Genomic DNA, 15,745 nt, shown 5'->3' on the forward strand with positions numbered 1-15,745 from the left:
GCTACTCTTGGTTCTGTCCCTATCACTTACAGCTAAGTAGAACATTCAGAATAATTCAAATACCAAAAATAAAGACAATTTAGATATTAATGTTCTGTATCAATTATTTATTGGCTGTTTAAAATTACAAATTATGCCTTACTCCACAGGATTACATCCAGCAATGATCTCTTAGTTTAGGTATTAACTTTGATTAAAGCTTTCCTTCCCCATCATCACAAATTTCCAATTCTTGACAACTTACAACTACTATGTGTGATGTAATATTTTAACCTGTTTCTTTACATAGTAATTTTGGTAATTTGCTAAAATAAGTAGGTCCAACAATCATTAATGCTGCCCTACAGAGGCAGAGTAACACTCCTGCTGCTCCTAGCTTACCCTTGTTCTGTAATTGCTTATCTGTAGTACAAACTTCAAGACAGGAGAAGATTCTTCAAAAATTTGAGGGGATAAAAAAGAAAAAGTGGGTTTGTCAAGGAGAAAACTCCGACTAAAATCCTGCAGTCCAGCAGATGCAGACAGGCGATGGAATCGAGCTCCGGCCGCAGACCCCGGCCTCTGCCACCTCCCTGCAGGCACCCGCGGCCACGGCGGTGTGTCTCGCACACGGACCGGAGCTGCGGGAAGGGTCGCGCTGGTTCCCGGCCGCCGCATGGGGCAGGGCAGGGCAGGATCTGCTGCGGGCTCTCCTGCAGGTCTCGGCTCCCGTCTCACAGAGCGGCGCTGCCAGCCCCGGGGCGGACAAATCCCTCCTCTTCCGCCCAACGGGCCGCCTCCAGCCGCTGCCAACCACGGGCCGTCCCGCCTCCCCTTCCTCGGTTTCCTTGCCCGCCGGCGGGGAGGGCAGCGGTCGCCATGGAGGCGGCGCACCGAGCGGCGCGGCTGGCCGCCTCCTGCCTCCGCACCCCGCTCGACCCGCGCACCCGGGCGCCCGCCGCGCTCTACGAGCGGGGACCGCCGCCCGCCGCCCCGCAGGTACCGCCGGGGAGGGATGGGGGTTGAGGGTGTCTCCCGGGCCCCAGAGCGCGGCTGACGGCGGGTAGGAGGAGGGAAGCGCCGTTGGGGGTTGTTGGGCAACCAACCGGGGGAGGCGGGAGGCCTGAGGCTGGGTGATGGGCTCGCCTTAACCTGGCCCTACCTGCAAACCTGCGGTACGCGCACACACACACACGTAGAAAAACCTGACAGATGGTCCTGCTGCAGCGCCTGTGCAACGCCAATCTCTTAATGAGCTTCTTACCCCGGTGTCTGGAGAGCAGATTTAAGAGTTGGCGATGCCCAAGTCCAGGGGAGAGGCTTGGATCCTCCTGCGGATCGGGAGATTTATAGACAACGTCAGAAGCAGCAGATTCAGGAAGAGGTGGATGGTGCCTTTTGCTGGGCGTTCTGTAACGGCTTTTAAAAATCTGCTTCCTTGATCGTGTAATTCATGTTGCATTAGGTCACTATGCTATAGAACAAATGAGTTCCAGATTTCTGGAGTGTAAGCCTGACAAAACATAAGCAAGACTTTTTGTTAGAATGTCAAAGCTTCTTAAATACCTCTGTGTGGGAAAGTATTATTTTAATTTTTGGATAAAAAAAACTAGTCCTGTAATTTTTTTAAAACACAGTGCTTAAAAATAACATAAAGTAAGCCTTTGTAATGCAGACTAACCTGGTTTTAGTAACTTCTCTAAGTCGTGTAAGCTTTAAAAAATATTTAAAGAACATGCTTGCCTGCACACAGCTGCAAGCTGCCAAACAGTAGTGGAAGTATAAGTGGTACAGGATATCCCTGTCGTTTCACAGTAAGTTATGGAAATGGGAATAAACATTTATACACAGGATATCTAATGACTTTTTAGAATGGAAATGGGAGGCAGAGAAGGTTCTGTTGTGGTTTTGTTTGTTTTTAAATAAAGGCTTTTTTTTTTTTGAGAGCTGTGTAGTAATCAAGGAAAAATTATACTTTATAAAATAGTTAAACTTGCTTTTTTTAAGTTCTTTTGATCATATTTCTTGGTATAAAGATACTGATTATAGGGACAGACTTGGGAATTTTACAGGCTTTATATCCCTTAGGATATAAATTATTATGCAATAAGATTATTCCATGTAACTGCATTAACATTGTATACAGGTATCTCTATTTGCTGTTATTGTATCATTCATTAGACTTAATTAGGATAAAGCAGTATTAAGAACCTTGTTCTCCTTTCTTATAACAGTCAGAAAATTTTAAACATCTCTTCTAGGATGGTTTTGATTTGGATTCAAATACCGACAGAGAGCAGACCCTCTCTCTAAATGAAGACTCTGACTTTGGGATAGACTTTTCCAAAATGTGCAATTCAAATCAAGAATATTACTTGAAGCTAGAAGAGCTGAAGAATGCCCACTTGGAGACCATGGCAAAATTAGAAAGTATGTATCGGAACAAACTATATTTAAAAGGAGTACAACGCTCAGACAAGAAAACTGCTGCCTCTAGTACGTGTTATAGGTAAGTTTGGTGGTGCCTCTTATCTGAAGATTCTTGGTCATCTTTACAGTCACCTGTGATACAGCAGGGTTTGTGCTGGAGCTGGAAAGTGTTACTCTGCCCATTTCCTGTAAGTAGATAATCACAGAAAAGTTAGTTTTAATAAGAAAAATGCTTATTCACCTTGCTAACGGTCTGTGAGATTTACAAGTGGGTGTGCAGCAGAGACTGGACAACACATTTAGTAAAGCATGGTGCCTTTCCTTAAGAAGTGCTGACTTGTTCACAATCAGCACTTACTTAAAAGTGTGATCTGGTGTGAGTGCCCAATGTGCTTCTCTTCTCCCTTCTCTTTTCCACCAGCGCCGTCCATTTTTGTTTCTAATGAAGATACCTTAGTGTGGAAGTTACTGGCAATGTTGAACTGGACTCAAACCAACTTTTTTCTCTCTCTTTTTTAAAGGCCAACTTGGAAGAAGAGCTCATATCAGCCTCTAAACTTGCACAAATCCTTTTCAGACTCTGACTTAAGTGATCACTTAGGCTCAAGTCTATCTGATGGGTCTGACAGAGAATTAGCATTTGAAGAAAATGGTAGTGAAACTGGATCATCTGCATTTGCTAAGCAACAGATTGAAAAAATGTGGGACGGGTTCTCTGTGGAAGACTACATCTCCCGCACCAAACACAGCTTACCGAGCTCACCAGCCTTCAGAATGATACAGAAGAAACAGAAAGAGTGGTCACCAAAAGTCACTGTGCCCAAGCCTTTCCAGATGACTATTAGAGAAGCTAGAAAAAAAGAACAGAACGTCAAATCAAAGTCGCAGATTGAAATGGAAAATAACTTATTGAGGAAACAACTAGAGGAAGAAGCAGAGTGTCAGAAAAAATTCCGAGCCAATCCAGTGCCCGCTGCTGTTTTCCTTCCACTCTACCACGAAATCGTGCAACGAAATGAAGAACGCAGGAGGTCTGTGAGAGAGAGAAGCAAACTCAAGCTTTTGGCTTCTCAGAAGCCATTTAAATTCATTGAACGAGAGAAGCAAAGGAATGAAATTAGGAAAATGCAATTAAGAGACCTTTCCACACCGGAAAAGAAAACAAAACTGTTCAAAGCAAAACCAGTTCCTAAATGTATTTATAGTCCAGCTGTTAATGACAAGCTGAAGGAGGAAGAGCTCTACAGAGGCATCAGGATCAGGATGAGAGCTGAAGAGTTGCTACGCAATGCATCTCTACCCAACAGCAGACTGGCTTTAACAAATGCCAAGAAAAAGAAGAAACACAAGTGCACCGAACCAAAGGAAACAGAACATACGCTCAAGATCAAATCAAATGTTCCAGATTTTGAACTCCTACACCACAAATTTCAGAAACGGCTCCTGCAACAAAAACAAGTGAAACACCTTACAGTCTGTGAACCTTTCGATCTTCGTACCCCTCATATTCCCTCAAACAAGGGGAAGATTTTGAAGGACATTCAAGAGGATGAAGAAAAGTTGAAAGAAACACGCTGGCCATATGCCTCTCCAAGACGTAAACCTCAGATGAGACATTCAAGTGCAAAGTCCCATCTCTCAGGATTTGGAGCATCTAAATCACCAAGAATCACAGCATCCACAAGACAACGGCTACAAGCTGTAAGGTGATTACTGTAGCGTTGCTCTACATTTCATATATACTTTAAGAGTAGACTTCTTTTGTATTTTTACATACGTAGTTAGTTCTTCCATGCGGTGAATATAGGATTTAATAAGTTTTATATTATAATTAAGTCCTTACATTAATGTAAGTCCTATATTTAAATATTTTAATTAGTATTTATGATTGCTAAAGAAACAGTAGTGCGTTGTTCTCAGAATGTCCATAGGAAAGGGACAAATGACTGCTGTTTCCCAGGATATGCCTGAATCCCTTAAAACGGCATATACCTTGTGTCCTCTTATGCTATCCCTGTTTTTCTCTCTTGAATCTCCTTTGCCAAAGCTTCCTTTGCAGTCTTGTTCTCAATTTAAAATTAATTCAGCCTTAGTTTATTTTTCCACCCAGGAATTCACTTGAGGAAAAGAAAAAGCTGGAAGAACAACAAAAAAGGAACAGAACAAAGCAGAGACAAAGAACAAAAAAACTCCAGAAAATTGTAACAGCTCGGGCTGAGGCCAATGACCCACATCAGAGCCTAGCTCAGGTGTCTAAATCCAAATTAAAAACATTCAGGTATTTTGTTGTGTTCACCTGAATCCTGAACCTCTCGTTCTACACTGTATGTTAAACATACAATGTAAAAAAATAGCATAGTTTAAAAGTGGTCCAATTTAGTATTTCAGCTGGGAAATTGTTGCCTGTTCTAATGATTTTGATATATACGTTCCACCTTATAGTATTATAGATTAGCTAACAGGAGACTCCCGTGTTTTCTCACTTGACATATCAACTACAGAGGAAAAGCTAAAACAATGAAAATGAAAGGGAACAGTGTAGTTACAGACTAGCCTTGCACTGCTGGATTGATAGGTGTTGCTACTTATTTGGTACTAGCCATCTCCTCAAGTAGCGAACATTTCACAACTCACTTTTGTCCCAGCAGTTCCCCACTTAAGAGGGAAAATTAGAACAGGAATATAATTTTAATTTAGCATATGTATCAGCAACTAACCAGGAAGCTGCCGGTGCTTAGGATGGGATTCAAAATTACTTTTAGTAGAGATACAAATTCAATGACTCTTTCTACACCACTGAGAAGAGTGGTACACAGGGAAAAACACCAGAGCCTTCTTGGTGTGCTGTAAGCTAGCAGTCCAGATGCCTCCAGCTCTCTGATGCTGATCTAACTCCAAAATTGCTTCTTGACCTTGTGTTTGTGGCTGATTTAACCATTTCTGCTTCTTGTTCTTTTTAATCCTAAAAAGAATAAATTAGTCCTGTTTGAATGAGTCTTTAGTGAGGTTTATAATCTCTTGGCATGATAGCAGTGCAGCGGTATCGTCTGTTTAAGGCATCATTATGTGGAGACTGTGAGAGGTGCTGACTGCTCTGCCCCTGTTGCTTCATGCATAGGCAGGATTCTTGGGCAGCGAGTATGAATCCTAATTTCCAGTAACGAGGCAAACTGCCAGTAACTGACAGTAGCAGGGCAAAACAATACAAGGGTGAATGACCATGAGATACACCAGATTACAAGATTCATAGCCTGGACTAACAGCTTTTAAGTTACCTTCCTCAGTTTTGTAGGGTGTTTAGAATACAGTCCAGGATAGAGATCTTTCTGAAATGAGGGTCGAGGGTAGGGCTGGGAGTTAAAAGGTAACAAAAGAGGTTTCATCATTCTTTTTTGCTTTACATGGGTCTCTTCTTTACAGCTAAAATAGAAAACTGCAGATTTATTCTTAATAGACTTTAAACTCTGGTCTGTTATAAGCAAATCTGCTGAAATAGCATAGCACCACCTGCTAGACAATACTGCACCTTGTTCCACCGGCAAACTTTGTAACGGTTATCTACCACCACCAATGTTGCTGTGCTGTGACCACGAAAAAAAAACGCAGCAGAAGCCAAAGCGTGTGCATTCTCACACGCTGAAAGCACGAAGCGCAGCGGCTCAACAGTGTAAGCCAGGATATGCCTGAAGAAGCAACGAGCATTTTGCTCAGCCACGTGGGCAGTCTGTGACCATCCGCCCATACGTCTATGCCCACCTCCCACCTCCCCCAAAGACCGCTGAAGCCAAAGCGCACGCAAGAAGCAGCGGCAGTCTAGGATAAGCACAGCTTACCTAGGATCCCAGAGAGCAAAGATGCAGTGATAGAGATGCAGGTCGAAAGAGAACAGTCCCTTCTAAGTAGTTTGTTAGAGTCAGAGCTCAAGCATAATTGCTTTTGCAACAGAACCGGCAGTTACTGTTAATAACAGGAGCTTTATAACTTAAGTGTCCTTGGGCAGATGATCTGCTGACTCTAGGACAGAAGCAGAAAACAATTTGAGTTACAGTAGCAAGGTGGAGAATTCAGAGAGACAGTGGGTGTGTTTACAGATTTGAGTTCATTCAAGAGCGAACTTCACATTACAGTATTTAGCTTAATCAGATTTCAGGAGTATTGTAAAACACTCATGCTTAATCCCTGTCTGCACATAAAATTATGCTATTACAAAGCAAGATTACTTTCCTAGTGCTGATGCATTAAGGCTCGTACAAGTGCTTAACTTGATAATGCTTATTTCAGCACAGGCTGGGTAATAAGGTATATTAGCGTAAGTGCTCTTCTAACAGATAATTAGGTTTGTAGAAAGCCGCCTGAGAGAGCAAGCAAGTAGCAACAATGAAGTTCATTCCCTCCAAATGGTGAATAACTTGCCTTAATGCCCAGCCATATTGCTGACTTTCGGAGGACGATAAGGGAAAGAGGCAGGAGACAGAAATGTAAAATGGCCCCTGGCTCTCGTACTTGCCCTTAAGTGTCTGACTTAGCGCTGCTGGAGCTGGCCAGGTACAGAGGCAACGTCACCAAGAAGTGTCTTTGTCACACACTGAGGATTACAACCCATGCTATCTGGATTATCTAGTGCTTGCTGTGACCTGAGGTATCATGTCAGTTGATGAATCAACAGTTTCATCATCCCGCTATATTAACTGGGCCCTTGACAAGCCAACTAAGAAAAAATGATCCAGAATGTGCCCACCTCTCTTGTGAGGCAGACTGGTAAAGTAGCAAGATTCTTATCATCGAACTTTAAATAAAAATCAGGACTTTAAGGTAATGATACTCATTTCCTGTGATGTATTCTTTTTAATTTTGCTTAGAACAACTGGGATATCTGTATGAAATCAGCATTTTAAAAACTAAATATCCAAATTTAAAATAAACAACAACTAAGTATCCAAAAAAACCCTAAGAATCCAAATTCAGACAGCCTCTACTTCACCTCACTAGCCAGGACCTCTCTCTGCTTATCCAAAGCGACTACTTCAGAGACAGTTTTGTTCAGTACTTACAAGCAAGCAATTGCTGTGCAAATGAGACTATAAACCTCAGACCCTGTAACCACCAGAAAATAATTTACCTTTTATGTATCTTTAAGTAGGACAATATTTAGTTTGTTATGAGCAATTTAGCTGCTGTAGAAAATTACTTGTATTATAAATTAATAATAATTTCTCTTGTACTCTTATTTCCCTTAGGGATTATGAGAAGCAGAGAATGCAAGAATATTTGCAAGAGTTGCAAGAAATGGAAGAAAGAGTAAAACAAAGGCCGTTGCTTTTTGAAAGAGTCACTCAGGTTGTCTTGCTTCTGTATTACTACTAAATCTTATCTTCAAATACTGCATAAGACATTTGTAGTCAAACCTTTTCAGAAGATATATGACAAATACTTTTGAGACCAGCATTTGTCCGTTTCAATCTCTGTTGCCCCATCTCCATCTAAATATTACTAATTTTTGTGACTAGGCATTCATGGCATGCTTGTACAGGGAACAGAGGTGGCTGTTGTAAATGTGTTGTCCAATTCAGTTACAACATGAGTAACTAAACACAACAAAAAAATTACAGAAAAAATGTGAGACGTTTAGGTTACTACTTTTTTTAGGGCAGCAGCTCCCAGAGAGGGAAGACAGAGGAGGAGGAGAGGGGATAAAGGAAAAGCAGGGAGCAAACTGGATTTAAACTAGCACAGAAAAGGAAAATCTGGTATAAAGTTTTCAAGTATTGTTTTGCCATTCTTCCCTGCAGTGAATAATCATTCAACTTGTCAGATGCAATTAATGAAACAGAGTATTCATATAAACAAAAGTATTGAAAAGACAGACATTTAATCTATTTAGATAACACATAACCATTGTGGTTTTCCTACAGAAAAATGCCAGAATAGCTGCAGAAAAGCATTACTCTAACAGACTGAGAGCACTGGGGATATGCCCAGAGTTTGTTTCAAAGAAAGGACAGACTACTAAATTGCTACAATGCTCCAGTGCTGAAGATTTTAACTCCATTGATGCCAGAGAAAGGTAGAGATTACTGAAGGCTTGCTTTTTCTTGCCACTACATACTAAGTAATTAGAAAGTAATTTTAGATGTGTAAGTTTGGGTTGCCTTTTTTGTTTTTTTTTTTTTTTTAAATTATTTCTAGTATTTCCCAGGTAAATATTTGACTATGTAGTTAGCTTTACTAACGTTAGCATTAGTATGTGGTTTTTTTATTGTTTTTTCCTGAATTAAATATTATTTCATAAAACAGAGGAGAGCACTGGATACGTTACATAATGCACTTCAAAGACAAATGAAGAAAAACATTTTTTATTTGTTCCTTTCACCAAAAATTATGGGAGGTTGCTGGTAAGTCACTTCATCCTATATTACCTTTACTGAATTTTTAAAATAAGCCTTATTAAAAAATACTTTTCAATATCCATTAGGTGTCATGATTTAAAAGGAAGCAGAAATAATACTGTTGAGTTACTTTCTAGCCTAAAAGGAAACTCTGGTGTGTCCCCTTCTCCTTCCTCAGTTCCACCCCAGCCAAGTCTCTCAGGATTTGTCCTAGATTACCTGAAGGTAGTTTAATACCTACTGGAAAGCATCCTACTTGAAAATAAAATCACATATGCAAATTGTCTTTTCAGAGTCATCAAGGATAAAGTGAAAGAAAGAGAATCCTCTGAGGAAGCAGCTGACAGCAGTCCTTGGTCTGAGCAGTCTTGTGAGGAGGAGGAGGGAGAGAAGAGAAAAGGTGTCAAAACCTCCACTCAGGATGGCCAGTCCAGTGAGCTGGAGGAGGAGGAAGAGGCAAGAGCCAGCCCTCGTGCCCATCGGCCTTGCCGTGCAGGGGAGGATGGGTCCAGCCCCACCTCTGACCAGCACCGTGAAGAGGATGAGGAAGAAGAGGAGGAGGCAAAGGCAGACCTGCCACTGGGCCATTCCCAGGAGGAGGAGGAAGAAGAGGAGTATGATGATCAGTCAAGACCCAGCTCTCAGTCTGACCAGTGCCATGAGCATGAAGAAGAGGGTCAGTCTGGCCCTGAAGCTGAGGGTACCTTCAGGTATGAGGATGAGGGATATGAAAATGAGGATTCAGAAGAGGAACCCAGCGATGAAGATGATGACTGAGAGGAAGGCAGACAGGATGGCCCCGGGGCTCAGGAACCTACTTCATTGCTGGCTGTGAAATAGACAAAGAAAAACTTGGCTTTTTGCTCCTGATATAAAATTCTGTGAATTTTAAGCTCTTAGTATAACAGCCTTTCCAGCACAAACGAGGATTTCAAACAAGCTTTGTCAGGACAGAGTATAATGCAACATTGCTCAGGTGCTAAAAACATGTTCATCGAATAGTAAATACGTTTGTTAGAACTACCAGGTTTGCAAAAGCATCTGCAATGACTAACCATAAGGATTTTTTTTTTTTTTTATAAAATTTTTCCAGTGCATCTAAGGGCACTAAATCTGTTATTTCTTCCTTCTGACTTTGAGAAACATAATTTGGAAGTTTATCATTATTACTTTTATTTATTTTTGAAGTGTGAGCATAACTAATATGAATTCAAAACTTATTTTTTTAGTTAAATAAAATATCCATTGTATATGTCATACATGACAATATTAATCATTACTTCAACAAGGAAAATCGGAGTTTACAATCTCTAGTTATACTTGACAGCCCACAATACAAACTCAAGGTTGGTCTGCTTGTGCTTGTCAGTATTCCATAATTCTGAACACTTACTGAATATGTTACTGAATTCATAGTCATATATTTGCCTCTAGTAAAATCAGTTTTTTAAAGAAGGCAGAGGATCTCTAAATTATGTTTTTCTCAAAGGTTATTTGAAGAGGTTTCAAATCAGAAAAAATTCAGATCTGTTTTTAAGATTTGACAGCACTCAACTAAGTGTTCTAAAAGAATATAAATATATAATTGTTGAACTATTAAAGACAGACTAAAAATATTACTAAAACTCCTTTGAACTGGAAGGACTAGCAAAAAACCCCAATGCTTTTTTAAGGTTTTAGAAGGAGGAGTTGGGGATCTGTGTACAACTTGAGGTTTTCCACTGTATTTTTACTATATTAACCCTCATAACAGAATTAATGAACATTGGTAAATATGATATAACAGGGAAGAATTAGTACAGCTTTTGGAGGTTATGCCTCAACTTTTTTAGCATTTCTGAAAAAGTCAGGCAGAATCACATGGACTAAGGGGATCCAACTGATACGGTTTACCTAGATTTCCAGGAAGCATTTGACACAATTTGTATCAAAGGATCTTAAAGAAACCAACCTTATCATAGGAAAAGAAAGCTCTTCATGAATTAGTAACCAATTAAAAGTTCGGGAAAGAAAAGGTCAATTTTCACAGTGTAAATGCAGTTATCGGCAGACATTCAATGAGATTAAAATTGTTCAGAGTACTCAGAAGGGATCTGTAGTAACAATTCCAAAGGATTTGCTGAGGCCACAGAATTATTGTGAAAAAAATGAAACAGACTGCAAAGAACATGCTGAAGGATCTTATGACCATGATAGAACAGATATAGTTCAGTTTTAATAAGTGCAAATAAATGCATGTGAGGGTAAAAAAAATATATTCCTAACCTAGATATTCAGGGAAGAAATTCAGGGAAGCTACCCTAGCAGGAAGGAGATGGATAGAAAAGTTTCTCACAGATTATTGAATATTCTGTCTGTAATATTTTAATTAATGGCCAAAGCACAAAAGTAGAAACACATTCAAAAATTTGCAAAGAAAATGAGAAAGGTGTATCCAAAAAACAGATTAAAAATACCACATGGGAAGAAGAGGATACTTTTGCATATAGGCTGCAGTATTAAATAAGAATTTAAAAGTGCAAGAATAACATTTCTTTTATGGGAATTCATCACCTGAAGCTGCAAGGAGAGACCCCCAGATGACTTGTTGAGCCACAGATATTGAACCACAAAATGTGACCATTAAAAAAAGCGATGGAATCAAAGGATGTGCCAGGCACAGTATTTCCAGCAGGCTTGGAAGAACGGTACTTGCAAATCCACAAACACTACAGATCCTAGTCTGGGGTTCTCATGGTACTGAGTGTGAGCCATAGCCTTGGTTGGAAATTCTGTACTAAACTTCCCCTGGTGTGTATCTGCTCACATCTGCCACAGGTTTCACTGAGATAAGCTGTAGCCATATCCACCAAGCCGGAGAAGGTTGATGTTACAGGCAGTCTGAGGGGTCAGCATTATCACTTGGCTGCAAGGCACTGGCTTGCAAGCGTATATGATTTGTAGGGAATATACATCCCAGGAAAGGGATACAGATTCTGGAAGTTTAGTGCTCACAGGCAGTGCTTTTGTTATGGAAAAGCTTTAATATAGTACCACTGAACACTTCTTCTAAAACCAAAGCATGCAATTTTGAAAAACGCTGCAAACACCCAACACCCAGCTGGGCTCCAGCATGGCTACAGGAGCAAGAAGAATTGCTACTGTGGATGGTTGTACAACATCTTGAGCTTTGGGCAGACAACAACCCCTCTTCAGGGGCTGTTCCTGTCTTTTGCTTTGCCTTCCAAGTTTACCTGCATTTCTCAAGCATTCTTGGTATATATGATACCACTTTCTCTAGAAACCATCTTCTCATGTATGTGATTACCACAACATCAAGAAGGTTACCTTTGAGGAAAAAATTATTACGTCATTACCTTTTACAGCTGCTCCAAATTAAGAATTTGAATTTTAACAAAATTAATTAACAAAAGAATTTGACTTTTTGAAAAAAATGTTTAAAATCATCACTATTTTGAAATTAATTATAGTCTCATTTGGAATCCTCAGGCTTCTGGAAAGCAAAATATTTGCCTGAGCTTAGCAGATAATAGGCACTCTAAAGATCAAAATACATGTTAAAATTTTTTTCTAAAAGTATGTCTATACAGTTACCCACAAATTTAAGTCAAACATCAGTTTTGTATGCAGAATACATTTGTCCAGGAATACTAACTAGTCCATTATTAGAAGATATGGCAGCTGCATGCTTAAAATGTTAACATGCAGATAAAATTAGAAACAGTTTGATGTCTGTCCTCCTCATCCTTCAGTGGAATTTCAGTCTTACATCTCTGGTTGTATAATGTTTTGATAATTATTTGGCTTTAGGAAAAAAAAAGCCCTTGCATACTCCAGGAAAACTCAGAATTGCTTCTTTCTTCAATAGGAATTTCAGGTATTTGAGGAATGCCAGATCAGAACTAAGATTTACCATAGTATCAGAAACAATCCTGTCCCTATTGTATACTAAAAACACCTAGCAATCAGATGAAGAAACAGAGAAATCCAGGATCACATGAGTAAGGCAAAGCTGAGCGTCTAAAACAGCTTGCATGTGCCCAAAGAGCACAAGCTCTGTCCTCCCCTATCGTTCCTCTTCCTCCTTGTTTTTCAGACACATTCCTTGAGTCCAATTAACTTACTAAAATAGCCCAGGCAAAAGGAGAGGATGAAGTCAGGACATGACAGGGGCAAACAGGACTTCACCCTTTTAGCACTGGCCAGTTATGATCAGTGTCTCACAGAACTGCAACTCAGGATTTGCCACGTGAGAAAATCCCCCACATGCTTAAGTGGCTGTAGTACAGAGAAGACAGATGTTTACGGGCAAGAAATACTGTTATTTTCTGATAATTAAGACTGTAAATGAGACCATGTTTAATTTCATGAACACAAACGGTACTGCGGAAGCCAGTTGCCAAGAGGACTAAACCCAAGTGTATTTGCACTTGCACAGCTCAAAACTTGCTACTAATAGTTAGAGCTTACTAACAATAAGCTGATTACTAACAATAGTTAGGCAGGTTAACAATAAGAAGGTTAGTAAGATTAAGCAGGTTACTGATTAACAATAAGTAACCACATTACTAACACTGCTAGGAAATTCTAGTTGCCAGCATAATGAATTGTTACAAACCACTCCATTACCACATTATTCAGATCATCACTCTGTTTTCAAACACAGCCTCCCACACTCAGAGGTAAACAGTTCTCATGAAGGGCTTCTGTTGACTTGCTATACTTTAATGCATATTTCAAGCTATCTTACATTTTCTAAAAGGGATAAGAGATATACAAGTTGGATTTTAATAAGAAGTAAAAGCAAACAAACAAAAATCAGCTCTTAGAGCTGTTAACGTGTGCATCTCATTCTGATTAAGTTCTGCTCTGGGGAGCTCAGTCCAGTATCTCCTTTATCCCTGGAGGTGCTGGAATTGCCAAGGGCACCATCACAGCAAGTCAAGCAATGAGCTCTCAGATCTAATGCCGAAGGGGCCACACAAACAGCTAGGCGTGAGTTAACACGTTCCTTGATGACAACCAATTTGGGGTTTTGAACTCAAAGTTTTCCAAGAAAAAAAAAGCAACTCCAACACAGCAGAATCTCAGCACAAAGTGCTAAGGCTAGTCTGACTGACACAAAGGGCCTGCTTATGCCACTGCAAAATATCTATTATTAAGAAATAATATTCCTTTAAATCCCTGCCCATTTAATTTCCTCAGTGAGAATTTCCCATATCCCTTGTTTGTTAACTAGATTCATAGGTTATTCCTGGGTGAAACCTTCCTTCTCCTCATACTCTGTTAATGCTGATTTCATTCAGGCCTAGCAAGCTGAGGTTGAGTTTAACTCTCCTCACGTAGCTGTTTGCGTACCTGTTTGCCTGCTCCAGCTCGTTTCTAACTCCATGAAGTAGCACGCTGCCCTTTTAGCATGCAGGCCCTCCTGTTCCCACAGCTCCCTTTCCTCCCTTTCCCACCGAAAGGCAGCTCAATGTTGCACAGAAATAGCCTTCAGCGTCAAACCAGCAGTGCAACTTCACTCACGGGGCTGAGAGGCTTCTGAAAGGAGTATCTACACTTTTCTAATTGATGATAATGGCTAGAGTTATTTGGTACACCCGTTCCTCACTGGATAATATATGCACGTGCATAAAATAACGAAACAGTTTAAAATGGAGGCAGCCAAGTTGCACTGCTCCTTTCGGAAGCCAATAATCACTAGCCACGTGCCATCAGTTTTGAGTCTGGGGAAGAATGAAGCTCTCGGTAACCATACACGTTGCTGAACACAGGCAATGATGCCTCTACAACTTGCATACCTGATGCAACATCCACCGGTCTGTGCTGGGAAGTTGTAACCTCGCTGCGTTCTTATGAACAGATGAGGCCAAGCTACACGACAGAGACTTTCTCAAGGGCTTTCTGTAGCTCTTCCACCTTCTTCAAAAGCAAACTGTTTTCTGTTCTTATATATCAAAACAGAGGTGCTAATACATTAACACATTAAAGAAAACGCTATCTACCAAGCTTGTTATGTTTCTCAAGTTACTTACAAAGCACAGAGATATTGCACAATTATATGCCACTTCGCATTGGCTGGAGACATCATTAAACAGGATTAGCTGGAGAACGCCCACAGTCATTGACACACTTAGCATTGGTGAGGCAGTAAATATACTGGGTAATATTCAACTTTGTATGCAAAGTAACTAGGGAAAAGTCACTTTCACAGACAATAAAATACTAAAGTCTACTGGCTGCCCTGCTCACCCTAATGCTGAGCCAGCAAGTCTAAAATGCTGGCCAAACTCCATTTTAGGCCACCACTGAACTCAGCGCTGCTTACTTGTGACACACACTCAATTTAACACCAAATTAAAAGAAAATCCACCCTGAAAGGTGTTTCTGTGAAATGAATTTCTGCATAACTCCTCTCTTCAGGACAGAGTTGCCATATCCCAAAGGAATTTCCATCCCCTGCTACGGCTGGCAGCTGAAGGGGCAGGAAACCCAAGTGGGGAATGTCCATGTAACCCAAGGGCTTTCTAACATGCAGCCTACAAAGCACTTTCCACACCATTCTCACAAGGCCTGTGTCTTGACACAGAAAACTCCTACAATACCTGCAGAAAGCTTGGAATTCCTCAGGCAGAAGTAGTTCTGGAAGGACCAAGTATTAGGGGAAAAAAAAAGCAAAGACTGTCTTCATGGCAATCAACCTGTAGATGAGATTCCTAATGGTTTCTCAAAGGGCAGCGCAAAACAATCCAAAGAAACTGCACAGCAGAATTTTTTGTCTACATTCGTAAATCACCTTGCAGGAAACCAAGTAGTTTCCATGATGTGGTAAGATCATTATTTTTTAATTAATACTTTTATCAAAACTTCAGTAAAACCATTATCTAAACAGCATAGAGATGCTGAAAACACACTTCCCTTTGCTGCTGCAAGTTGTATTCCTAACT

General features: G+C 40.4%; 1 protein-coding gene and 1 long non-coding RNA gene across 2 annotated transcripts; one reads left to right on the forward strand and one right to left on the reverse strand.

Annotated features, from left to right (window-relative positions):
* Positions 1 to 768: 768 nt before the first annotated feature.
* On the forward strand, positions 769 to 10,053 carry FAM161A (FAM161 centrosomal protein A). The gene is made up of 6 exons (XM_054821678.1): positions 769 to 978; positions 2,241 to 2,488; positions 2,931 to 4,115; positions 7,647 to 7,746; positions 8,322 to 8,473; positions 9,089 to 10,053. Exons 1-6 carry the CDS (start codon positions 859 to 861, stop codon positions 9,570 to 9,572), a joined length of 2,289 nt encoding a protein of 762 aa, XP_054677653.1. The 5' UTR covers positions 769 to 858; the 3' UTR covers positions 9,573 to 10,053.
* On the reverse strand, positions 2,505 to 14,852 carry LOC129204900 (uncharacterized). Its single transcript, XR_008576528.1, has 5 exons — positions 14,600 to 14,852; positions 6,243 to 6,423; positions 4,402 to 4,544; positions 3,164 to 3,259; positions 2,505 to 2,595 (listed from the first exon to the last, which is right to left on the reverse strand). It is a non-coding gene; the product is annotated as an uncharacterized LOC129204900 (long non-coding RNA).
* Between the last annotated feature and the right edge of the window lie 893 nt (positions 14,853 to 15,745).

Source organism: Grus americana, chromosome 3, assembly GCF_028858705.1.
Source record: "Grus americana isolate bGruAme1 chromosome 3, bGruAme1.mat, whole genome shotgun sequence".
In the NCBI taxonomy this organism is placed as follows: domain Eukaryota; kingdom Metazoa; phylum Chordata; class Aves; order Gruiformes; family Gruidae; genus Grus; species Grus americana.